This window comes from Limanda limanda, chromosome 6, assembly GCF_963576545.1.
Source record: "Limanda limanda chromosome 6, fLimLim1.1, whole genome shotgun sequence".
Lineage (NCBI taxonomy): Eukaryota > Metazoa > Chordata > Actinopteri > Pleuronectiformes > Pleuronectidae > Limanda > Limanda limanda.
The window spans coordinates 2,964,596-2,991,208 of record NC_083641.1 but is presented as its reverse complement, the minus strand read 5'-3'; the positions used below and the strand labels follow the sequence as shown (position 1 = coordinate 2,991,208).

Below are 26,613 nucleotides of genomic sequence, written 5' to 3'. Positions count from 1 at the left end.
ATTTGTGTGTTTATGTTCCTCTGATAGAAGGGCAAATAGAGAGCGCAAGATGAAGGGGAAAGTAGTCATTTACTAGCTGGCCACCCTCGCCAGCAGTCACAGCACGCACAGCGTGCTGACACGGATAAGTTGATGTGGTAATTGAAGGAGCTGGAATAGGAACCTTCGTCATGCAGAAAGGTGTGAGTGTCTATGCTATGTGTGTGTGTGTGTTTGTGTGTGTGTGTGTGTGTGTGTGTGTGTGTGTGTGTGTGTGTGTGTGTGTGTGTGTGTGTGTGTGTGTGTGTGTGTGTTGGAAAGAGGCAGAGAAGAGCCCAACAGATGAGGCAGCAAACAGTGAAATGAGATGAGGCTGCGATACAGTGAGACAATGATGTGCATTGAGAGGCAATGGGACGTTTGGGAAGGAGAGAACAAGGAGGAAAATAATTCTAAACAAGCTGAGAGGGAGATGGATGATGAGGAGGATGGGGGGACGAACAATGCCGTCCTCATATGAGTTATATTTAATTGTCCCATTCACATACTCATATTCAAATTTACCCCATTATCAACATTCAGCTTCCTCCGCACCTGTCACTCCACAATAAAACAACCTTAACAAGCACGTGTGGGCTGAGTTATCACACAACAACTCATTCCAGCTCTGTTTCAACTCTTAGCCAATGCGGCCCAATCGTGTGTCCCGTCAGGTCAAAGCTCTTCTCCCTCCCTATTCATCAAATATTAACCACCACATTATAGGACTACAATAGGTCCCTTCATGCAGTCTGCTCAGCATGAGAAAAGACGCCGTCTTGGGTGTGTCGCAGTTAAAGACGAGGGAGGAGACGTTCAGACAATGGACATGTACTGTAGATACATATACATTCAGATGCATTACTATATACAGGATAAAATCACATTTCACAAAGGTTTACGGTTAAACTGTAATACCAAGATACATTTTGTGGGCTTGATTTGTTTAGTCGCACAAATGGCTTACGTGAACTCCACCTACATGACATTATCTTTAACTGAACTAAAAAAATACAACATTGCCCACAATGCAACATAACCCCAATTGGGGAGAGAGTTTGCAGGCACACAATCAATTTTTAACATACAGCATTTAGTGGCTTCAAAACAATCACACCATGGAGGAGGATGAAGCAACAGGGGTTTAATGGAAACCTGAACACTAATCAAAGCAGTTGTGTTAGATTGAGGCTACCTGTCATCCCAACCATGATGTCATTTGTTACAGTGATTATATTAAGGCATCACAGTTAATTTGACAATGAAATATCATGATGGGTTGGAATTGAAATGAAATCTAATTAAAATTAAATACCCATTATTCATGTAAGCAAACACACTCAAGCAACACAGTGTGCAGGCAGATCAGCAGCAGTACACAATCACTCTGTGTTCTCTATAGAGTCTCAAATGAACAAAGCAGTTACAGTAGACACACACTTGAGCAGAACTGCTGCATTTACTCTCTTACTTTCCTCGATTGCCTAACTTTCATACTTTGGGTAGTTTTCACTAAACTCTTAAGTCATTTGAGTCAGTAAACAGGAGACAAGTACCTTTCTTCAAGTCCTCAGCTGAAGTGCAGCTCCATTAAGAGAGAATGTGAAAGCTGAAAGTAGCAATGAATATGAAAACATGTCTGTTTCACATTGCCCCTGGCTACAATAAAGAGAAACCAGTCTAGTTGTAAAAAAGCTCAAACAGCCATTTTATGATTCCATAAAGTCCGTCTCCAAATCACTGAAGACCGAGAAACTCTTCTGTTTCTCAGTTACAGATTTGGTGTTTGCATCTATAACAGAGTTTCCCAGAAAACATTGTACTCAGCTTTCTAAATTAATGGGTTCACTCCAAAAAACATATAAAATTTAGTAAACTCCCAACTTAATCAATTTACAAATTAAAGATTCATGTAGAGATTCGCAACAAAACTTATTTACTAGAAGATATATTTACTTTATAGAAGAAAAACTACAGGTGAGACGAATAGAATAACATGAACATTGGCTCTGTTTTATTCCGTGTCCCAACAGGCTTTAGACTGAACCTGTTTAAACAATACCATGGGCTGTATTCATGAATTTATCTTACCTCTACATTTATCTTATCTCTCCAAGTTCTCAGTGGACCTACAAGTTCGTACAAAGTTCTGTAACTTAAATTGATTCAACACTGAAAAGAGCCACTTTATAAAAGTACCTGAGAAAACTGGCAAGAGAGGAGGACTGAGGAAACAGACAGGTTGATTCCACACACAATTATCTTACCAAGTGAGATGTTGGCGTGTCAAGCAGATTTTATCTGGCATCAAACACACTCTGCTAATTGATACTGAGGATTTTTTTACCCTTGGCTGAACAAACTTCAACCTTTAATTATTCATTTTCCTAAAGTTTAAATTCTAGTGGGTAAACTAGTGAAGTCAGTGAAGTTAGATTCACTCATCCATGTATATATTACAGTGGGTGATTACGTAGCCTTCACTTAATGATCTGTCAAATATAGAACTTGAGGGTATTTGATTTGAAGCATATTTCTCATAGAGATTTAAATATTCCAACTTCATCAGCTCTGGACTGCATTTTCTCAGTGGATCAGTTTACACAAACATAATATTACAGTATAATAATATCATGGTATTTGTTTCAATTTACTGGTCACCTGCCATTAAAATATGTTTTTAAACAGTAACATTTATTGGCTTTTCTCCAACTCCAGGCCAAATTGTGGTGATAATTAAGGGCTAGATATTTGATAACTGCCAAAAGCAACAGAAAAATAATCTGTGCACTTTAGCAGGTAATTACGATAATGCTATCCATAAACACATGGAGGTTCAGCCATCTGGTTTGAATCCATCTTCAATGCTTTGATGCATTTACAGTGTAAAAGGTTAACCATAACTGCAACTGATTTATATTTGCTTTCCATCTCCTGCAAAATAGACTTCATGTGCAGCTGCATACTACCAGCACTGTTATGCTTTTAACACAGACTGTTAGTCCTGTCCTCTTCCAGCGTGTCAAGCGGTGACCCTAGAGCTTAAATTTCATTTCGGGAAAGATGATGAAGTGGCCGGGAGCCAAATCAGGGGATTGTGTTGGTGTGCCCACAACTCGCACCAATCCAATAAACTGTGAGGGGCTGCATTGTCATGATGGAGCACCCCATTGCCATTGCACCACCGTTCAGGCCATTTGGACCAAATGTCTCTCCTCAGACATCTCCGAGACGAGCAGCTCTGGACAGTCTAGATTGTCAGTCTAGGATTCACGGTGCAGAACCCAACAAATGTCAAAGACATTGCTCTTGGACACACTCCTGACCTGATGCTGTGCTCCTCCTCCCAGTGTAAAACACAACTGTGGGCTCTTCCGCTGTGAGGACTGCTGTTTGGTCTCTGTGTCATAGACATAGACCTTAACTCCTGCTGAAATCACAACTACAAACCGAAGAGCGTTGACAAAATGTAACATGGAATACAGAATAACCACAGTTGTCAGTCGCTCCTTGAGAAAAAAAAATCCCTTTCTATCTATTGTGAGCCATTGGAATGCTGTAAGAAGGGCTTAATTCTGCAAACAGGAACTATCTCATCTGTTTTCTAACTGATTGGTGAATATTAGAACAAAGACAATGAAGACCTGTGGGCTACACCAACAACAATTAAACTACTTCATCTCCTTCACCACAACCACACAATAGGAAGACATTTTATTCATTTTTCCATTTGAAATATTAAAAAGAGCACTAGATTTATGGCTCTTGAGTACTAAGGTTTTTCTTTCAGACAAGATTAAATGACTGATATTATTTAACATATTATGATGAGTTTTCTTTTTTATCCTTTGGGTTGAATTTGACCTTGAGTGACATCTTCTCCTCCATCAGGTAACATCCGCAACACCGAGAAGCTGAGCTATGACCGTCAGCAGCAGTACGAGATCCAGGTAACAGCCTGGGACTGCGGCCAGAAGAGGGCGCTGCACAGCGTTCCCGTTCGCATTGATGTCAAGCCTGTCTGCAAACCCGGCTGGCAAGGTGGGCCCTCATCATTTCAGTGTGTGCTTTTGTGTTCCACGATTTCAGGAAGGTCTGACAGAGAATTGTTTAAACCTCCTGAAACGCAAAGGCAATTATTTGTGTGTGATTACTTGAGTTTGTACAGTATGTGTGTGTCAGCATGGCTGTGTTGCACAATGTGTGCACAGTGAAGGAGCTTGGGTAGTAAGCTGTGAGGAATCTATTTATGCTCATAGAAACACAGATGTGATTATTTGCATATTATTACTTTAGTGTGTGTGTGGTCATGCTTATCTCTGAATGTCTGGTACTTGTTGGAATCTGCATTCTGTGATTGTCTCACTGTCTGAGTTTCTCCAGTCTCTTTACTTTCCCTCTTCCTCTCTTAGATTTCTTTGTTCCCTCCCTCACACTTTATTTCTGCTTTCCTTTTCTTTTCCATCATCGTCTCTCTCTTTTCTTCCCTCCCTGAGAAATTGGCCTGTCAACTTTAGCTGGTATGATCAACAGCAATTTACTAAGAGTGGTGTGACTCAGCCAACACGGCTTTTAGCACATCAGAAGTCATGACAGCCAGAACAGGGCTCAGAGTAATGCAAAGAAAAGTGTTCAGCTGGTTTTACAACAACACAAAGAGCCCTCGACGTAACTGTGGACGCAATCGGTCAGAGAGGGAAGCGGCAGGTGATGAAGGAAAAACTCACGCAGTGAACAGATTGACCTAGAACCATGTACAACCTGTGCTTTACTGTCATGAGGGCATTAGTTTGTGTGCTGGATTTGTTTGGCATGTGGCCATTTCACGCTCCACAGGACATATTGTTAGCAAGCAAGGTGATAAATATAATTATATGAGGACCCTGGCAGCAGCTCAGTGACAGCAAGGAAACCTTAAAAAAGGTCAAGTGGCTTGGCTCGTGTTCAATTTCTGCATTTTCTCTAAACAAGTGACAACATATGGCTGTAGTTTAACGTAAACTTAACTTTTCTGATCTTCCTCAGCAATCTTCGGTGACAAGGTCAGGATCTTAAAACGAGACAGAAAAAAGCAAAATCACTTCTGCATCAAGAAAATAAATGATTCAAGGAACATCTTGAAACCTTTAACATTAGTCTTGTTTAAATAATTTCTTGAGATGGGTGATTTTTGCAGTGCAGTCGCGGCTACTGATTTTAAAATCCAGAAGAATTAAGGTCACCAAATCAAACACTGTAAAAAAAATGTAGGTGTACAACAGTAAATATGTATTCTTACATATTGACTATAAAATTCACAAATTCACTGGGGCAGCACTTGGCAGCACGCTGTGGAGTGTTTTTTGTGCCAAGGGGGTAAAACCACAAGCAAGGATGATGGCAAGTTTAATAACATGCTTCATGGTTTACTGTAAAAGGTTATATTGTCAAAACACGTGAGAGAAGGTTACACGTGAACGACTTTTGCATAAAATACAGACACTGTTCTAGCTGCACAGTTGTTCCAAAATTGGGAATGTCTCATATTGAAACACTTTACACATACACATGCAGAGGCTTTTCAGAAAGACTTTAGACCCTGTCACGTTTTACACATTTGTGCACATCAGTGACAAAGGGAGACACGTTTTTACAAGTTTTCTTAACAAATGTATTAAATTCAACATAGTGGCTAAGAGGCACCCTCAGTAACATGATACTACCACCACCATGCGTAGGTGTAATGTGTTGAGTCTCCTGCATGCTCTACTCAGCCAGCAACACTGAATGTCCGTGTTGTTGAGCCGGGCGATGTCTTAATGTGCGAAGGGCAAATTTAATTTCATGAAAAACACGTTAGGTGCTCATTATAAAGGGTTAAGTGTTTCTCTCTGCAGAGGAGAAATTCTTTTTCCTCATGCTCTCAGATTCATTGGCAAACTCCAGCCCTGCTGTCACTCGCCTTTTACTCAAAGTGGTCTCTGTCTAGCCACACTACCATAAACGCCTGATTGATGGAATGCTGCTGAGAAGGTCGTCCTTCCGAAAGGTTCACCCTTGTCTACAGAGGACATATGAAGGACTGTTAGACTGGCTGCTGGGTTCTCGGTCACCCCCCTGACAGAGGTCCTTCTCCCCTATCGAACGTCCTCCATTTCACAATCATTAAGGCGGCTGTGCTCCTGGGAACGCTCAAAGATTTTGAAGTGGTTTCATACCCTTAAACTGATCTGTGCCTCAAAGCTATGCCGAGGTCTACAGAGAGTTCCCCTGGACTTCATGTCTTGTTTTTTGTCCAGAAAGGTAGGGCCAATTGTGGGACCTTACATACACAGTCCAATTATAGACATACCCCACGGATGCACCTGGCCACAAAATAGAGTGACACAGCCAAGCGTCTGAATGTGCTATGCTAAATGTTAGATTTTATTCACACATTTTTAAAGTTTGCCCTCCGGTGAGAGCACACTCTGGTTAGTATTTCTACCTTAAACCTGCAGTAAACAGATTCAAACAGCCAGAGTTTATGATGTGGCAAACCTAAACAACTGATCATGTGAACTTTTGGGTGGGGCTCAGTCGCTGGAAATAGCTCCTCAAGAGCAGGTACACTGTGAGGGTGAGGACACATGGAGCTGGGTGGGGGGATTATTAGCATATTCCTAGATCCTAGTCGCAGAATGAGGAAGGAAGTTATAGAGTTACTTTTTAAGCTGTTTTAAGGCCATGAGGGGATTTTTTTCATCACAAACCTTTTGAATATTTAATTTGGAGGAACAGAAGAGTTGTAATAAGCGACTAGAGAGGGACTCAAATAGATTTTCTAAATATCTCAAAACTAAATAAAAAAAACACTCACATAAGCACTCTTTCCTGATGAGATTCATCCCTGTGAGCATTATTTGGTAGCAGAGTTGAAAGGGGGAATGGAAGGGGAGAAGTAAATGCCATGGCCACAGATCAGGGGATATTTAAAAGGGCTAGTGGTTGTTGAATTAAAGGCAGGCTTGTGTCGACAGGCTACTGTGGGAATGTCAGAGATGAGCACACACACTTTGACACACACACTTAAAAGATGGGTTTTCTGTTGGTAGAAAAACAGTAATCTGTCTGTTCAAATTAGCTATGGTCTCTGGTTTGGGACTGCAGGGATCAGCTGTGTGTCTGTCCTGACTTATCACACGTCCTCACTGAACTGGTGGAAACTCGGATGGGTGCCCTTATACACACACACACACACACACAGGCTGTGAATGAAATCACTCACCCACTTAGCAACCCCTACTTAACTAGGGTCTTCTATCAGCCAAGGGAACAAAACATTTTCGAACAGTGCTGATAAGTACGTCATTGCATGATGGTATATGTTGCTTGGTTACTGACTCGGCTGTACAGTACTTTTCATTATGCATTGTGGGAAACAATGAGTGTTAAAAAAAATCCTCTGATCGTTTGGACAGCAATACAAGATGGCAAACTCACTGTATTGTGGACACAGCCATGTTAAAGTGTTTTCTTAACCATATCAGCATTTCCTTTTCTTCTAACGTGCCTACCTCTTACTTTATTGTTAACTCTGACTATCCTACATACACTGTTAGGATTTGTCTCTACTGTTTCTACTGAACATGCAGTATGTTCTTTTACATGTCTTCTAATGCACATACCCTGGATGTTCCTGTTCATTCAACCTACACAGCCAGGCAACACAGCCAGGTCTTATTTTGTTCCTCGCTTGTGTCTACGTAGGGTTCATTTACTTGTTCCACACAGCCATCTTGATGCCTATACTCTGCGGTATCTGTAATGGTCCTGATGCTTCAATTCCTGTGGAGTCCCGTAATGCCAAACAGCTTGAAGGCCACGTGGAAGGAGAGAGCTGATGAAACTCTTGCAGCGCGCCACAGTGGTCACATATTGTGCATGCTGTCTTCAGCTCTGGTTTTTGCTCACCAGGTCAGCAGACCGGACTTTCTCCCAGAGGCCTCCTCCATCCCATCTTATGGAGGACAGTCAATTAAAGCAGGAGCATTTGCTTAGCTGTTTCAGCCACAGGACCATGTCAATCTTCAGCTGTCATTACCAAGTGTCAGCAAGACGCCCACTTGATAATCTTCAGTACAAAGCCAGTTATCACCGTCATTGGGTATAGTTATGTTGCTTCTGACAATCCCTGTGTAGATGGATCCTGTCAGTGCACCTGGTCCTTGTGCCAGTGGGAGCCATAAGGCCTTCAGACAGCAACTCAGGATATGTTCCATATGTGCTCACAACATGAACACACTGGTGGTTCTGGTTTAGGAAAGACAAGGTAACCTGACTGGATTGGGTATTTGATCAAGGGTCGTTCAGCATTCCAGAACTCTGAAGAGTTTGTGCAGTCATAGGCTTGTTGGTTTGGGGCCCATGTGTCTTGTTGTTGCATTTCTGCCACCCTGCTGCCACAAACGTCCTCCACCCCAATCACATCGAGGACACACATGTGACACCTCTCCTTCCTTTGGTTCCCTTGTAGTGAGGTGTTGGAGTGCTGACAAACCTTGACCCCACTGTTGGCACTCTTCTTACCAGCAGATATCTCAATGTATTGCTTCATTGTGGAATGTGGAATATACAAATATTTATACACAATTACACTGATTAAGAACTGTTGTTGTGGCAGCTTTTGAAAACATGCAAATTACATCCCAGCTTTGGGATAATCAGATAGTGGAAGCCAACAATGCAAAAAGGCTCAAAACAAGAAACTCTATTTTAACTTGTTTCTGCTTATCACAAGCAATTCAAAACTTTCCATTCTCTCAAAGTGAATCTCTTATCTTGTCTCTCCATCTTGCTCCTTCTCATTGGCCATAGAGAAAATCCTACACACGAACATACACACCAGAGAAACTTATCATGGAATGAGTGGACAGAGGGAAGTTAAGTGACGTAGTAGGCTACAGCTTCTTCCCTTCACCGGTTGAGATGGTTATCTGTTTTATTTGGTTTATCACATAGTTTCTAGAACAGCAATGGAAAGTAGACAGTGACAGTTTTATGTGGTCAATCTCAACCCCTTGTTTCTGTTTTCCTAATTCCTTTATTTAAAAAAATAGTCATTTGTATTTTTTAATTTACATTTAAGTGCATTAACCTCCAAACCTTAACCGTAAGTTGCTGAAGTTAGCTGCTGCATATCATCAGGGTCTTCTGGTGAGGCCTACAAAAAAAACACTTTCATTTCATTTTATAGTTGTGCAATCTCTGAGCCCATCAGCTATTGTCTGATGACAAATTAGCTTCTGGGCACAACGGCCAATGTTTTGGGGACTTCGAGTGATAACAGCAGATAACAGGGCCAAGGCTCCGTCTTCCGTTCACCGTAAACCATTTACAGCCCAACTAGTTTATTTTACATGAGTCAAATGTGATAAAACACAAACAGTGATACTTTTTTTTACGTTTTTTAGACCCAGACAACATTTGGGTTTATCTCTACCAACAGCTATCTCTATATTACATAACATTTCATTTAGCTAACGCTTTTATCCAAAGCGACTTACAATAAGTGCATTCAACCCCGAGGGTACAAACCCACAACAACAAGAATCAAGAAAGTACAATTTCTTCAAAAACAAAGCAAAACTACAAAGTGCTATAAGTAAGTGCCATTTAAGTGCTACTAAATTGTTACTTTCAAATTTTATTCAAGGTATAGTCGGAAGAGGTGTGTTTTTAGTTTTTGGTGGAAGATGTGCAAACTTTCTGATGTCCGGATGTCGATGGGGAGCTCATTCCACCATTTAGGAGCCAGGACAGCAAACAGTAGTGATTATATGAATGCAGATCAATTAAAAATCTGGTAGCCAATGCTTTTTGGTCGATGTGCTCTGCCTCTTTTTCTCTCCCCATGGTTTGTTTACCTGCAAGCAACGAAGCCTGCACAAACTTGAAAAGGCAAAGAGCTCCAGTAAGGAATCACAAGTGTCTGCAAACTGTTGAAAATAGGATGTGCAGATAAAAAAAATCTAACATTGGAAGAAATTGCATTCATAATTTTCAGAAAATCAAATCAATGCTACAGAGCCATATCAGAGGCAATTACTCTATTTTTCTCAGTAAATGTGAGGTAATCAGTAAAAATGCAGTGTTCACATTTATAAAGTAATCCAACTTGTATAATCACTTCCTTGTATGTGATTGGTTTGCACACCACCTTGTTTAATGTCAAGTTGAGCCTGGATTTTTTTTTTTACTTGACAAGAATTTTGTATTTTGCTTAAACTATCTGCAGTGACACACCCACTGCACATCTGGATTTACTTTATCCAAGTAAAAAAGAAACCAGCATTTTTACACTTGGTTAAAGATGGCAGCTTTACTGCTGATGCAAACTGGACAACAGGAAATGCTAAATATATATATTTTTACCAAGGACTGTCCTAGCCACGATCATTTATCAAAAACAGCACCAGTAATGGTGATTTTTTTTTAACAGCATATCCAGAACCAACATGTATTTCTTCTTCCAGATACGACCTTGTCCGAGGCCCGTTGTGAGTCACTGTCTCCATAAACTTAAGTTAATTTGTTTATAGTGTGACACTCGAAAGATGAGCATAGAATCTGCTAAACTGCCCTCGCCAGCCTCTTGTACTAAACTATTGAGCACAAGGTCAAAGTTAGTCTGAATAAAATAATCCAGTAAGAACATTCTACAATAAGCATCACTCAGACACTGGCACTCTACGCTCTTCACGAATAGACAGTCTGACATCAAAGGTTGTAATGACCCTTACTAAGTTATTTCAATAAGAAAAATGCAGAATTTATAAAATACATTCACTGAAATATTTACAATGTGTTAGACACATAAAGTGAGTTGGAAATATGTGAGCCACCTGTGTTGATCAAGCATCCTATGAACCAGACCGCTTGTGCTTCACAACTGTAAACAATGTGCTTAATGTCCCATTAAACCTGTCCCATTAAACGTGCTCTACTTACCTGTAAAATACAAGCCAGATCCATTTCTGTGTATGCCCTCTACTGCAGGTGGAGTCGTCGCACACACACACACACACACACACACACACACACACACACACACACACACACACACACACACACACACACACACAGTGTACACAAATACATCTACAGTAACAAACAAGCCTAACATAAGCCTTGAATGAAAGATTGTCACACTGATGGAAAAATAATTCTGCATAATCATATCCATCTTTTGTGTTTTGAGAATTTGCCTATGAGCCAGTGTGTGTGTGTGTGTGTGTGTGTGTGTGTGTGTGTGTGTGTGTGGATAATTGGAGCAATACCACATATGTGTGTACATATAGGTGTTTTTTTTATTATGAGAATATTTTGAAAGGCATACATCTATAAGTCTCACAGCTTACAAAGCACATCAGAGCAAAGAACAAACCCCAAGGTCAAAATAACTGCTTGCACAGCTCAGAGACAAGGGTGGAGGCACAGATCGGGGGGATGACTACAAATACAGATTCTGCCATATTAAAGATTCATACGTGTAACAGTGGCCTTTATAATTCTCTAAGGAACAAGTGTGAAACAATCAGAAGTTTTCAGAGCCTTGGTAAGAGAAGTGACCAAGGACCCATCGTCACTTTGCAGAGCTCCCTGGGATCCTTTGTTGAGATCCCAACATGTCTGTAATTTCCCTGCTGTGGGAGACATCTTCAGACTTGGGGGTGACAATTGCTCATGTTACCCTGGTAGCGTTTGTATATTGTTCAACCTTCTGGTCTCCTTGATGGATCAAGTCTACATTAAAGTTTTCTGCATTAGACATCAGCTGCTGCCTGAGTTCTCCTTTCAGCATCTTCCAGAAAAGTTCCATAACACTCTTCGCATTTCTGATACACAAGGAATTTGTGAATTGTTCTGCTCACATTCTGTATTTTCGCCTCACACCTAAAAAAAATATATTATTATAAATATTATTTTCAAATTTCTTAATTACAGTTTAACTATATTTGGCAAGAAAATAAGTATCGGAGGCTCAAAATGACAGATTACATTGTGTTAGCAGGAAAGTTGGTAGAAAGATGAAAGCCAACCTCAGCTAGAAAATCTAAGATCAACACAGGGTCTCAGGCATTTTCTCTCTTTAAGGACAGGAGTTGCATTTTCTGCTGGACTCTCCAGTACGCCATTCAAGTGTGTGTGTGTGTGTGTACGTACGTGTGTGTGTGTGCGTGTGTGGCAGCCAATGGTCCTGATCCCTGATAAGAGTAGGAAGAGGATGAATTAAAGAGGGGAGAAAGGAAAATAAATGGCTCGGCACTTCCTTTTCCCATTTCCTCTAACCTCCTCCTCCTCTCTCACTTGCTCTCTAATCTCACACTGTGGCTGTCTGCCTGCTGCTCCCGCTCTTTTCATCCCCTCTCTGGATTCCCCTTATTACTCTCATTGTTTCCATTCTGCCCTATATGTGCCTATGTCTTGCTTTTTTTTCTTATTCTGTACTCTTTATTTCCTCTTTTCTTTGTGGGGGGTGATTATTTTCTTTACTTTTCTGTTCTGTTCCCTCTCATCTTGCCATCCGGCTTATCAGTTCACCCCTGTGCTTCTTTTGTTCTCTCCATCTGTCCATCCTCTCTGATAGTGTGCACTAGTTTGGGTTAGGGTTAGTGAGAATCCAGTAGTCTACAGTGTAAATCACAGTCACCAGACTTTCCTCCGATACTCCCCTTTTAATTGACAACACAACTTAATGCCTTTTTCCACAACCCCAAATCTGAACCTAATTCAAACCTGTGCTTTAAAACCAATCCTTGACCCTCAACCAGAAATGCATAGATTTTTTATTTCATCTGCATTAATATGCAGATAAGCCGAAATGTCATCTGGACCTAAAACAAAAGTATCACTGGATGTGTTTTGTGTGGAGAAACCTTTGTCTTGTACGATAAAATAAATGGTGTATGGCAAGTCTTAGTCTAGATATCCAGGGTCTAAGCTTGAAGCACCAAAAATTGGAGCCACAGGATTATGCGAAGGGTAAGATTTTAACACTCCCCATGCCGGTCTGAGGGGATGCAATATTACTAATTGGTCAACAACTACGATTATGTAGTTCCTAGGAAGACTCCTATTTATCCGAGTTGCTTAAGTCTTATGGGGATTTTTCCCTCTGAACACTGGTACAATAGTGTACCTGTCTCCACTGTCTCACCTACAACTTTGAACGTTAGCAAACTTGTTTTCCTCCATCCTTTATGGATTTGTAGGTCAGGATGTCTTTTTCTCCTCTCCACCATGAACACATGCCTGGCCTCAGACCCATTAAAGACTTTAAAGTGGGGACATTCAGTTTGTTTATGGACCCAAGGTGTCGCCTTTCTTCTCTTCCACAATTAAACCATCGCACTGATGTAAAGTAGTGACGAAACCAACCCGTTCCCAGGCCGGACCAGCTTTTATCACGTAAGAGAGATTTACGATAGCCAACTGGACACAAGGCAAATGGAAGCAAACAAGCACAAATCTCCACAGAATGAAAATGAGTTTCAATAAGACATCATGTCTGATTAATACTGTGCTTCTCCAGGGAGGCTAACGTCAAAGACAACCAAACTCATCACCAGGGATTGAATTTTCATAGAGAGCTCACTCACACTCAAACTAATGTTCCTGCCACTTCCTCTTAACACTCGTATATCACACAATCCTGAAGCCACTCAACACGAGATTCCTCCTCTTTGAAAAACATGGATTAGCTGTTTAACTAGTCGGGAAGATTTCTATCCCATAAAATGCTCCATGTGTGAAATGTGCTATGTCACCATAATGCCAGCATCACTCTCATTTTATGTTTTTACCAGATGATGATGTGGAATAAAGGGTAAACACATATATGGGTATTCCCTACATAAATGCACACACACACACAAACACAAAGCGTACAATCAAATAAACAATACATACCAACACACACATTTATATCGCTACATTCCTCCGCCCTTGTCTGTTCCTTCACAGTGCCACTTCAGTGTCAAGGTGACATTGAGCATACAAAGACACAGCCAGACAGAGAGTAAGAGATAAAACAGAAGGGAACAGAGTTACACCTGGAGAAAAGGTGTTGGTGGTGGTAGGACTGGCTCTGCAATCATAAAGCTGAAGTTGAGATGTCATTTCACCAATCAATCTAAAGTTATATTGCATTTTGACCTTCAGGCTACAACCTTTGGGTATGTACTAAAGAGGATGATGCTGGAAAGCCTCCCTGTGAGGAGAGCAGACCCTGAGGCAGCCATGCTGCAGGGATTAAATAGTATATCCATATCCATGAGGAGATAGAGGACATGGATGACTTGAGTAGTCCACTTAGCCTGCTGCCACAGTGAAAATAAAGACGTTGAAAAGGGAAGCACCTTTTTTGGCTCTTTTTTTACAGTTTCAGTGTCTTCACTTTAAACAGCCAGGATTAAACTGTCATTTTCGCTCAATCCTCATAGGCAGCAAAACAATTAGACTCAGTCTGGACATGAAATTGGGGTGTTTTGGGAGGCTTCCTGCAGAATCCTGCAGAATGAGAAATTGTGTTATTTCATTATCCTATAAATCATCCCATTAAAAACTGTATATAACCATTGTAATAGAATATTGTTTCTATCTGCTCAGCGCATGTTTGCTCACAGAGTAGAGTGCATGCACTATGGACAGATCTCAAACTTATGTTGTGACATTTGAAATGTTATGGTATAGGATACTTATCATATCTATATTGTTTCTAAACTTGTTTTAAAGAGACAACATTTTATAACTATTCAAAGAGGACACTGGCCATTTTGCTATGTTTTCAGAAGATTTGTTGAATATAAAGTACATTGGACACTAATGTTGCTTCATGTGTACAAATGACATTGTTTGATAATGCACTCCCTCTATAAGTATTGTCAATGGATAATATGTTGCTGTTTTATGCAGAGCTTTGTTGCATCCAAATGGCCAAATAATCAATTATAGTAGGTTTAAGTGGAGCCAGAGTGCTTTTGACTGTTCTGATTTCAAACACACCCAGACACAGTGTTTTCTTGGCTAGTTGACGAGTGATTGATCCCCAGCCATGTCCTTATTGAAACCTTCAGAGATAGACTCCAGCCAACACGGTGATAAAAATCATTACACATAGGTCTCATATCTAAAGTCACTGATGTGTAGATTACCACTTGAAAACAGTGCAGATCCCCCCTCTATCTAGATGCATAACATCATGCTTGCATTGTGGAATATTCCACAAATTAGTTCGACAACATTTCAAGAAGAAAAAGTTCTCCTCGTTGGCACAAAGAGCATGTGTGAGACCATTTAAATGAATGCCTTTGTGGCCTGTTGGAAAAGAGAGAAGTAGGGATGGGAGGAAAAAAGAGGAGGAATCAGAGGGATGGCGCTCTCTGAAGGAGAGTGAGATAGACGAGGACATGGAGAGGAAAAGGGAAGGAATGGAAAAGAGGAGAGGAAAGGAGAGCTCTTTTAAATGGAAATTGGCTCCCCCGCTGATGGCTGGGACGAGTAATGACGACCCCCCTGACTACTGAACTTGGTGTCAGCATTTTTATATGGCGCGTGCATGCACACACACACACACACACACACACACACACACACACACACACACACACACACAAACCATTAACACAATCATCCACACTTCTACAAACACATTTAATGGCACGCAAGAACTCACTGATGACACACACACACAAACACAGAGCAGGAGAGGAACTCCTCAACATCCCCCAGAGATGGGGAACAGCGTGAAAGTGTGATGATGCATCATTTTCTTAAGCACCTCCATCCATCTTTCTTCCCTCTCTCTGCTTTTCACACTCCTCCGTTGAAGGAAGATGCTGCAAACTCAACTCAGCTGTACTGTTTTCTTGTGGATATACAGCAGTTGACTATGCTCCCACACTGTACCTGAGTTTGTGCTACAAACACAGAACACCCGGTCTGTCTATTATCCATTTATGTCTGTTGATGAGACTGTCATAGTGGAAACATTTTAAGATTTTATATTCTAAACAACATGTGATGATAAGTGGTCCCTGTTGTAACTTTTGGATCAGGATCCTTCAGGAAACTTGGGCCATGCACAGGTGCTGTTGAGGTACATCTTACTAGTTTCAGCAGATGAGTCGAACTCCATCTCCAGCTGTGAGCCTCTCTGCACTGGACTGAATGAATCAAGCTCAAGCAGCAACTGCAAGTAGTGCAGACGCCCTACATCAAGTTCAACCTAGACCAAGTAGAGTAAAGCAGATATGTCCAGCTCTTATCTCTGTCCTTCTGTCAGTGTGTGATTGGAGTGCATATCTCTAGAACCCTTAATCTCCTTCACACTTGGAGTGTGTAAGGATCCAAGGAACTGCCGTGTTGAATTTGGTGCCATTTGGACATGTGATACGTTCAGAATAAATCAGTGACCAGCGCTCTGTAGCAGCAGTGGCTGCATGGACTCATCAGTGTAAGTGATGTTGTTGATCTTGGCAACAGTGTGTTCACTGTGTCCCTGACAGCTGTAAAAACAACTGATTCTGTCAGGGTTCAGCTTCACTGAACTTTCAATAAACAGGTGAATGCTGCATGGCGTCAGAACCCTGTGAAGTCCTGCAGCCGTGCTTTACTTGCTGCAGATCACTGTTACAGTTTGAGAAAGTCAACTGCAACCAGTATTAGCACAGCCAATTCCTAAAAGGCAGGTTTAGAACAGGCACTGCTGTAGTTGAAAAGTAAAACAGACACGTATGACATTCAGTATATGTCCCTCTGGATCAGCACTGAGATTTAAGGTGTCCCCCCTAGCCCCGGCCCCATCTCTCCACCAAGTTTGGTGCACATCAAATTCAGTAGTTTCTGCATTATCCTGCTGACAAATTAACACACACTCAAAGGTTAATTGTAACCTTTTGGATGGAGGTAAATAATAAAGTTTTCTGAATTATATCACAGTAGCATTAAAGGGTCCAGTATTCATCCTCTTCTGTTGGATAAATAGCATACAAGGGTTCGTGGAAAGTTCAGTACAATTAGACAGAGAAGCCATGTTTTGATTAGAGGTGTTAAACACATTAAATTGAGACTATAAAATCTAGTGTACAGTATAACAAAAGCTTCCAAATAGGTTGGCCTTATGTATAGTGTTCACATCTCACTGATAATGTACAGTACTACCATGTGGATTATATATTTACACTGAAGACAATTACTCAAAGAAAATCTTAGATTATAATACATCAGCATTAACATTCATCTTTTCATAGTGTTAAAAATCTGTTCACGTGCGCTTACACATACATATGAAAGCGTGTCTTCTTTTTGTCATTGTCCAGTGAGGAGTTTGTACGTGTGGGCTGGAGAAGCAGCTCCACAAGGTCGTTGTCATGTCTGCCTCACTATCTCAGCCTCTTGTCTTTCTAGCATATTCACAAAGAAAAGAACTCTCGGGCTTCACTGTGTGAGTTCTGCTCAGTGAACTGCTGGCAAGCACACAACTCAATAGAGACCAAATAGCTGCCTATTAAACCCACACTGCTTGTAAGACAGCTGGGCTTTAGTGCAAGTCTGTGTTCTGAGTTAGTGTGCCTGTGCATCAGTAGTGAGCGTAAATGTGTATATTGTGTGTGTGTGTCTGTGTGTGTTTGTGTGTTTGTGTGTGTGTAGTGATTGCATTGGCAGTTCTCTCTGCAGGCATGAGAATCACAAAGTAGAAGTGCTTTTTTGTGTAATTTTTTCGCGATGTACCTCTCAATGTTTGCATGTGTTCCTCCTGTTTGTGTTGTCAGGGAATTCAGGAGCTGGCGCTGCACCTGTGAGAGACAGCATCACCAGCAGCAGTGTCCTACAGAGACATTTAGATACGAATACATTATTTAGCAGAAACACAAATGCAGCTCAGCTCAGGAACCTCTGCTTCATATGAGAGCAGGCCTCATCAAAAAAACAACCTTGTATGACTGCTCAGTGCGATGTACACATACAGATACTTTACCACTGAGACGATACAGAACATATCCAAACATGTCAATCAAATAAGTATTATATAAAAATTCAACAATTCTGCAGAACAATGTACTGCTACAAACCAGTTGTATATAGAAATGTAGACATGTAGAATGTGGCATATCACAGGTGAACTCACATTACGATCACTTAAATTATCATGATATTTTGACCATGGTCACAATGGTATCAAATGCTAAATTATATTGTGTAAGAAAATTATATACTATACACAATACTATTGGGAAGCCCAAAGGCAAGACAGAATAATATATTTCAGTGTTTGATTTTCCAAGTCTCAAGTGATTATTGTGATGTGGTGGTGCTGCTTATGATTCAAGAACTGGATTGTTTGCCTAAGTTCCTTCTTTTAACTATACAGGTGAAAACTACATTTTTGTTTAATACTCATTACGGCCACAAGAGGATGAAGCGCATTACTGATGACTGAATTGGCCGGATGATATTTATTTTCTCTTTTTAAACTACTGTAGTGTGTGGTATAAAGTTACTGAACGTGACATTACTTTCATTTAACGCAATATCAACTCTTTTCTAGAATTTTGTAGGTAGTAATCTGCCATCAGGCTTTTAACTGGCAAGAGAAAAACGTATCGTTCGTGGAACCAACAGCTACAAATTGGCCCAAGTAGACTGTAGGCTACAGTTAATGTTAACTAACTGTAAGAGTCTTGGTATTTGGCATATTAAAGTGGGATGAGTCACAAGTCAAACTTATAATAAAAAACATATGAATGGGACTTTTGGAAACTTGCTAATGGAATAAGACTATTTGTATGTAGTAAATAAAAATAAAAATATACCCCTACAAATCAAATTCACAATTTACCAAACAAAAGAATCCAGGTCTGCATTCAAAATGGTAGGTAGTACTTAAAGTGTCAAAAGCGATGCATCTCTATGCAAACAAGATTAATTAATGTATTGTTTTCATGTTGTAGCTGGAGGAGGTTAAGCTACACTGTGAACCACTTTATGCTGCTGGCTGCACTAGTTTAACAGTAAAATATTTTTTTCTCCTTAAATGTTTTGTAAATTGGCTTGGAATCAAAGTACACAACTTAATTACAAATTCTAATTGTAATAGTACAGACCTTGAGCACATCATGTCCAATCTTCCCCTGCAATAGTCAATCTGGCACTGTCTGTATTCTCTGCGTTATGAAAGTCATTTCATTTCTGAATGGGAGTCTATAAAGGCACAGTCTGTTTAACACACACAGCAAAATGAACATTCCGTCATTATGCAGTCATAAACAGGTAAAAGGCTGAACTGCCAAAAGACCTTCAAAATTCATTATACATGTCTGTGTGACGGAAATAAAATACTTGTGCCTCAGCGACATAACAAAAAAGGGTCACAACACAGGTGCCAGAGATCAATACGGTACAGCTACAGATTGTGTTATTTCATGCGAGTGCATCAATGCTTAAAAACTATGGCAGGAAGAAGGACTGTTATAGAGGTGTGGAATAGTTTCCTTTGTCTTACAAGAATCCAATCATCGATAAAAGAGGCCATTAAAAAAATGTGGCTCTGATTCAAGGCATAGATGTGTGTCTTAGTTTTCTCCATGAAAACACTTCGGTCGGGCTACAGTCCAGTGGGTTTTTGGCAAAGGACCTTTTCTCCATTTCATTGCTGTTTCCCATTATTAAAGATAAATGCCACTACTTAATATTTATTAATGGAGTGAAACTATTTACAAGGGCTGTATCTAAGCCTTAGCTGTAGAATGAAAAGCTGTTCCAGCCTAGTGGTGATTGGATCTCTGTTCATTTTCTTTTCTTTTCCATCTTATATTTGTAGTTACTTCATTGTTTTACTTTATGTGCTACAAAATGTGGCACTAACTTCACTGGGCATTGAGAGTCAACTGAACCAGTGACAGATATCTAAGCAATTAACTCACTGTGAGCTCCATTCATTTTAGGGAAACTGCAGATTCAGGTGGAAGTGTCACTATGAGTGACCCCTCTCACATTGTCACATTATGTTTTTCATTCATATAACAGTGTATGCACTCTAAGTTCCCATAAAAGGCATATCCCAGTCTGGAGCTAACAAAATAGAAGGCACCCACAGCTAACATTGTAGGGGTTAGAACTGGCTTGGGTTAAATAACGTCAATGCCAGTCTGTTTTACAGGTTCTGGCGTAAAGATATAGAAAAGTAAGTATTCCCTACGATACTTAGAAACCAGCTGGAAATAAACAGGGTCAAGCTTCAGTAAATTATTTGACGGACATACTGGCAACATCAAAAAAACAGCTGCCCGACTGGGGTATGAATATGCAAATGTAATGCCCTGCAGTCGGTCACGAGGCGGCCTGACTCTATATATCCATATGTCTGAAAAAAAAACGCATTAGTGAGTGGATGCTGGTTACTGCCCCCTCCAGAAAAATAAACTACAGGCATTCACTCCATGAGATAAAAATCTATTAAGAGGTGATGAGAGCACAAGTGTCTTAATCTCTCCTCAGAGCCCGCACAATTTACTATTCCTGTTTGCCCAATACTCTCTTACGCATAAACCTTAATCACCCACTTCCACACTCAACTCAACCCGTCCTCCACATCTAAATGCAAACTGTGTCCTCAACCCATTACCCCTAATTTATCCCTCCACTTTCCCACAGCTCCTTCCCAAGCATCCTTATTTAGGGTTTGCCCCATATACACGCCCTCCTCTCTGGAAATGAAGCCAGCGTAAAAGCGCTAAAGCCAAGTCCTCAACAGGTCATTTGACTCACCAGTTGTCCGTGGAGTAGGTTATTACCAGTGCACCTGCTACGCTCCCTCTGCACACCTACATCTGAGGGTTGCACATCAATCTTGGTGTCCAATACTAAGCTTGAACCAGGACATGGTTTGCTAGCGTAGAATAAATGGGGTGGAAGGGTAAAGGTAACATCTCTATACCAGCGCCTCTACAGCTCACAGGTTTATATGTAATCTACACAAAATATATCAATTTAGATGGTGTTATGTGACCATCTATTTGCTGGGAGCTGTGACTTCCCAGAGCACTGTAATTGTCCGAGTCAGGCAACCTCAATTTCTATTAAGCTAACTGTCACTCCAACTTTATAATGAATAGTCAGAGTCACAATTTTCTCATCTAACTCTAGACAAGAGGTCAAATCTGAGTTTTTCTTAAAATGCCAAATTATTCCATGAATGGCATAAAACAAAATTCATCATGCAAGTAATGGCTAAAGGAGAGAAAGTTCAGTGAAGGAATAATTAAAATATGTAAATGTTTACATCACCATGGTCGAGCTAGCTGCTTTGCCATCACACTAAGTTAAATTGCTCCTCATGCAGTCATGGCTGATGCAAGGTGTTTACACGATAAGGTTGATGTATAAAGGAGCCGTCATACAGTGCATACTGTAACTGTGAGCAAAGCACAAATGTGTTAAGGCTGAAGAAATGTATAAATCAGCAGAGCCTTTTGTTCTGGTGTCCTTTTATCGCACTCGTGAATGTGGTTTTGTTCTTGTTTATCGTGCGCAGTTGTCTGTGGCTATTCTCATCACAGCCACCGACAATCCCCTAGTAACAGTGCCGCAGCAGCCCACAGTAATCGCAGTCTGTAGGAGTTAAATCAACTATAAAACAGATCTGGTGTGTGTATGTGTTTGCTCACAAGGTGATGAGTGTGTGAGGAAACGGACATGGCAGATTTAACAGGCTGGTGAGTAACAAAGGCCTGTTCCTCTTTTTCTGCTCCAGTCAGCTCGGCTTCATGCTTATGCCTCCAGCTACTAGCCAGCAATGCTCCATCTCTAGATGGACAGATAGAAGCAGAGATGGATAGGAAGCAGACTGTGTGCACTCGCAACATTGAATAGATAGGAAGGAGGCACCCAGTTGATTTTGAGGTGCTATAGTTTGAATTTAAAGGGTTAGTTCCATGCAGCTTTGAAGCAAAAACACTGCTATGAGATGGTTACTGTACTGGCTCAAATGTTCAAAATATATGTTGACGGTATTTACAGCAATACCAATTGTTTTTTTCGCTGAGATAATGAGTGAGATCGGCTCACTGTAAACAACACTCACAACAGGCACTGGAATTTTGCAGCTCATTCTCGTTATCTCCGTTAGAGACTCTGATGCCAAACACAAATTCACACCTCAGAGGCTTGGGGAAAAAAGGAAGGAAAAAGGGAAAACATTCCAGACGCACAAAATAATAGCCTGCCCACACAAAAAACACAATTTCCAGCTGACAGGACAGACAGTGACAGCCTAATGACTACTGCCACTAATGCAAGTACTGCACTTTAACAACAATGCAGCAATTTCATTAGCTGGGAACATTCTGCCAGAAGGACATTGAGTTATGATGCCCAAAATATTAGTGACAGTGGAAATTGGAAATGCAGTTGTTTTTTTGGTGGTAGTCTAAATTGACTAAATGAGGTAAACATGTGCAGCAACACTAGCAAACAAGTAGATTTATGATTTCATATCACTGAAGATAGTTGGTAATTAGAAGCAGGGAGAAGAGACACTGCAGTTGAACCCATCTGTACTACCATCCTTAACAATGTGACTCCATCTCCCTCTATTCCCAGGTTGGAATAAACGAGTGGACTACGAGCCCGGAACAGGCAGTAAGCAGCTGTTTCCTAAGATGCACCTGGAGACCTGTGGTGAGCCGCTGTCATCGGTGAGGACCACGGTGGAGCTGCAGACCAGTCACATCGGGAAGGGCTGCGACCGGGAAACCTACTCTGAGAAATCTCTACAGAAGCTCTGTGGTTGGTATTACAAACAAACATGAAAAAAACCCATCATTTTTCTGTATTTTGAAAACCATAACTGTTTTTGTGTGTACGTCAGGAGACATCAAAAGAGCTGCAAGTGGCAGTAAATCAATTGAGAGCTGTACTTATGGCTGTTTGGACAGCGGTGGATAAGTAGAATAAACAGCAGATGGGGGATCAAAGGTGACCTCTGACTGAGGCGGCAAACTTTAAGTTAGTGTACTGAATTAGAATTAAGTTGTAGCTAAAAGCATTAGTTGAATTCACGGTCTGAGTACCAGGGTCAGAGAGGGCCTGAGGCGCCTCTCTCAGCCTTTTTTAAACTGACATCTGAAAGCTCCCAGTCCGCGTTGCTTTCTCATCTCTGCTTGTGTCCCTGGTAAACCCCTGCGCAAAATGAAGGCGCCAGAATGGCAACTTAAAGCTGTGTCACTAATGATGTGACAGAGCGAGGGCATTAGCCTCCCCAGATGCAGCCGCGCTTTCTCCTTGGTGACTGATGAGCAGCCGAGGTGCCGTGTCGGTGCCCAGAGCACCAACAAAGCAGCCGAGCCTACCCGCTCCCCGCCCACGCCGCACCGCCAGCAGGGGGGCTGGAGTCATCATCTTTGACTAACGGCCTTCACAAGCCCCATTCCAACTCATCTGAATGCATAACATCCCCTCCCTGTCTCCCCTGGCTCCCAGTCCATGCATGGTTTACCACTAAAGAGTCATTTTCAGGTACCTCATAATCATTATCTGATAGCGAATAGAATAAATTGTAATTGCTTTTTGAAAGCACAATCAATTTGAGATAATGTACAAAGACATCGGGCAAAGAAAAGGCTGCGGATGCTTCTCGGAGAAGTCGATGCGTATTTATTTACTGAGGGAATATAATTACTGGAGTCACAGTGGCATGAGTAAGAGGTAGAGAAAAAGAGCTTTAAGGATGAAGGAAAACATTAACTAATGTGCTAATGTTGTGTTATTAGCAGAAATCGACACATTTTGGGTTGCAGTTGTTTGCCTGAACAATGGAGACATGTTGCATACAGACATTTGTTCTCGGAACAGCATGTTTAGTAAATTGGTCTGATGTATTTTGTTTTACCATCCTGCCCAGTCACCAAGTCCTCGCTGTCATCGTAGAGGCATGTGTAAGCGCTACAGTTTGTTTGGAATTTGTGAATGATGACTCATCTCTTTCCTTTTGAAAGTCAGTTTCATTTGCCATGAATCAATACCCACATCCTCTATCCATCTCGGCCCATTGATTACATATTAAGCCCCGCCATCTGCCTTACTCATAAGTAATCATAGCCAAGGTTAGGCCAATATACACTGCCTATCTGCACTGATTGTTATTGACAATGCTCCTGTCGAACCTTGTGTTTGTGACCTCAGGGGCCTCCTCGGGCAGCACTGACCTTCTCCCTGCCCCGAGTGCTGCCACCAACTGGACGGCGTCCCTGGTGACTGACAGTGGGAGGGACAGCGACTTGATCTTCAGATTTGATGGTCGTCAAGCAGCAAATATCCCAGACTGGGTGGTACCTCAGAATCTGACTGACCAGTTCACCGTAGCGACGTGGATGAAGCACGGGCCCAGTCCTGGACTCAGAGCTGAGAAGGAGACACTACTCTGTAACTCGGACAAGACTGGTGAGTGTGAGCCTGACAGGAATTGACACGCACATTGACTTTCCTCTCAACAAATCCCAAGGCTACATCCAACAATTAATTGATCCCAGCTCTGTGTAGCCATCGCCTGTTGACGCCTATACTCTGGTTCTATGGATGCCATGTAAGAACGCAGTAGTAAGATACACTTTTGCACTGGCTGATGTGTTTCTTCATTAGGACTAAGATGGCCACTTTGACTAATACTCAGTGGATCCCTACTAGAGAATAACTAGTTAACTAAATTAATATGGGGGGAAATATCATATTTGAACTGAAGGACCTGTTCAAAATATACAGTCTAGAAGTGCATTATACTGTCAGAAGTAGTTCAGTAGAGGAGGCTTACTTTTGGCTTGACCTATTGGATTTTCTCTTGAGCTATCATTAAGTAAGCCAGACATACTAAGTTGTTTTGTCATGAAAAGGGAGGTCACTAGGAAGCAAAACCATCCTGAGACAAATCCATATTTTTTAAACCAACTATATATTATGTTATGTTTGATGCATTTTTTAAGATAAAGCTGTAGCCAAGTAGAAGGGATGTAAAGTATTGAGAAATGCACCTTTACATTTTTTGTTTGAGGCTTTTCAATGCATTTTCTGGACAAGACACATGAACAAGAGTCCATCCAGATTTTGCTTCTGATTTGATGTGTTTCTGATTTGCATGTGATTCCATCAGATTGATTAACAACAAAAAACAGTCGAAAATCAATTGTGTGGACTAACTGATTCCGTGCAAGCCTCTCATTCTTGTACACGCTATCAGAACAGTTAAATGAGAAGAGATGTATTCAACAGGTTATTGCAATTATTTTAATAACTGTGTTCCACAGTTATCTCTTTTTCTATTTGCCCTGGGTTTTTTCTTTTACTTACATAAAAATGACCATTCAAAGAATCTTGATCTTATTTCAGGTTAAGGCCTATTGTTAACATGATACATAGAGTAGATAAAGTCTAGGGCTCGTTAATGTTCCAGTAAAACAAAGTCAGTTACATCCCAGGAGGCTTACCCAAAGCAATGAGTTTGTTTTTAAAATGGTGGGAAACAACTGTCTGAAAGTTGACCCCCTTGGAAATAATCCTGCTGCCCCACTTTTCTACATTTCACAAAGCCAGATGTCAGCCTGGCTTTACCTGACAGTGCGTAGGTGTGGTGATTTGGTCCCTGATGCCAGCTCCTCTCTCTCTCTCACTCTCTCTCTCTCTCTCTCTCTCTCTCTCTCTCTCTCTTTTTTCTCTCTCTCTCCCTCTCTCTCTCTTTCTGCCTCCCACAGAGATGAACCGACATCACTACTCACTGTACGTCCACAACTGCCGCCTGGTGTTTCTGCTGAGGAGAGACTTCACTCAGGTGGACACGTTCAGACCGGCTGAGTTCCACTGGAAGCTGGAGCAGGTAGGCTGATGTTGTAAGGAAACAGGCAAAGAGGAAAACTGAGTGACCTCACATTTAGGGTTGCAAAATTCCGGAAATATTCAAAGTTGGAAACTTTCCATGGGAATTAACGGGAATATACGGGAATTAACGGGAATAAACGGGAATATACGGGAATTAACGGGAATAAACGGGAATAAACTGGAAATGTTGTGGGTAATTTATGCTAACTGTATTTACCTTTTCATATACAGACATAAATATAAACATTTTGTTTTGTCATAGGCTGATTTGAGCCCTGAGGAAACTTTGGGCACTTGACTATATGCTTCTGCATCGTTGTGTCATTCTTAACATAGGTCTTTGCACAGTATTTGCAAATGTACACAGCCTTTCCTTCTACATTGGATGAGGTGAAATGCCTCCACACATGAGATAGTGCACGTGGCATTGTTCTGTAGAATAAGATGAGAAAAAAGTTTGTAAAAAAATGCTAATGCAATGCCAGAGATATAAATAGTAGGGATGAGCGAGTACAGCATTATCTGTATCTGTATCTGTATCTGTTAACCATATGAATTATCCGTATCCGTATCCGTACTCGGAGTGGGCGGGGCCTAACCCGGAAGTGGGTGTGATTTAACCCGGCAGTGGGCTGGTTCAACATAACTTTCTTTTTTAACTTTGAAATTTTTTTATGATTTTTTTATTTTTTTTAAATTTATTTCCACACC

The 26,613-nt window shown here is 41.1% G+C and overlaps 1 protein-coding gene across 1 annotated transcript in view; it reads left to right on the top strand.

Annotated features, from left to right (window-relative positions):
* The window catches only part of LOC133003504 (calsyntenin-2-like), a 314,181-nt gene that overhangs the window by 218,688 nt on the left and 68,880 nt on the right, over window positions 1–26,613 (top strand). The window contains exons 7-10 of the mRNA XM_061073253.1: window positions 3,910–4,059; window positions 22,639–22,824; window positions 24,220–24,477; window positions 25,779–25,900. Of these exons, the coding sequence (XP_060929236.1) occupies window positions 3,910–4,059; window positions 22,639–22,824; window positions 24,220–24,477; window positions 25,779–25,900 (716 nt within the window). The remainder of the gene's footprint in view (window positions 1–3,909; window positions 4,060–22,638; window positions 22,825–24,219; window positions 24,478–25,778; window positions 25,901–26,613) is intronic.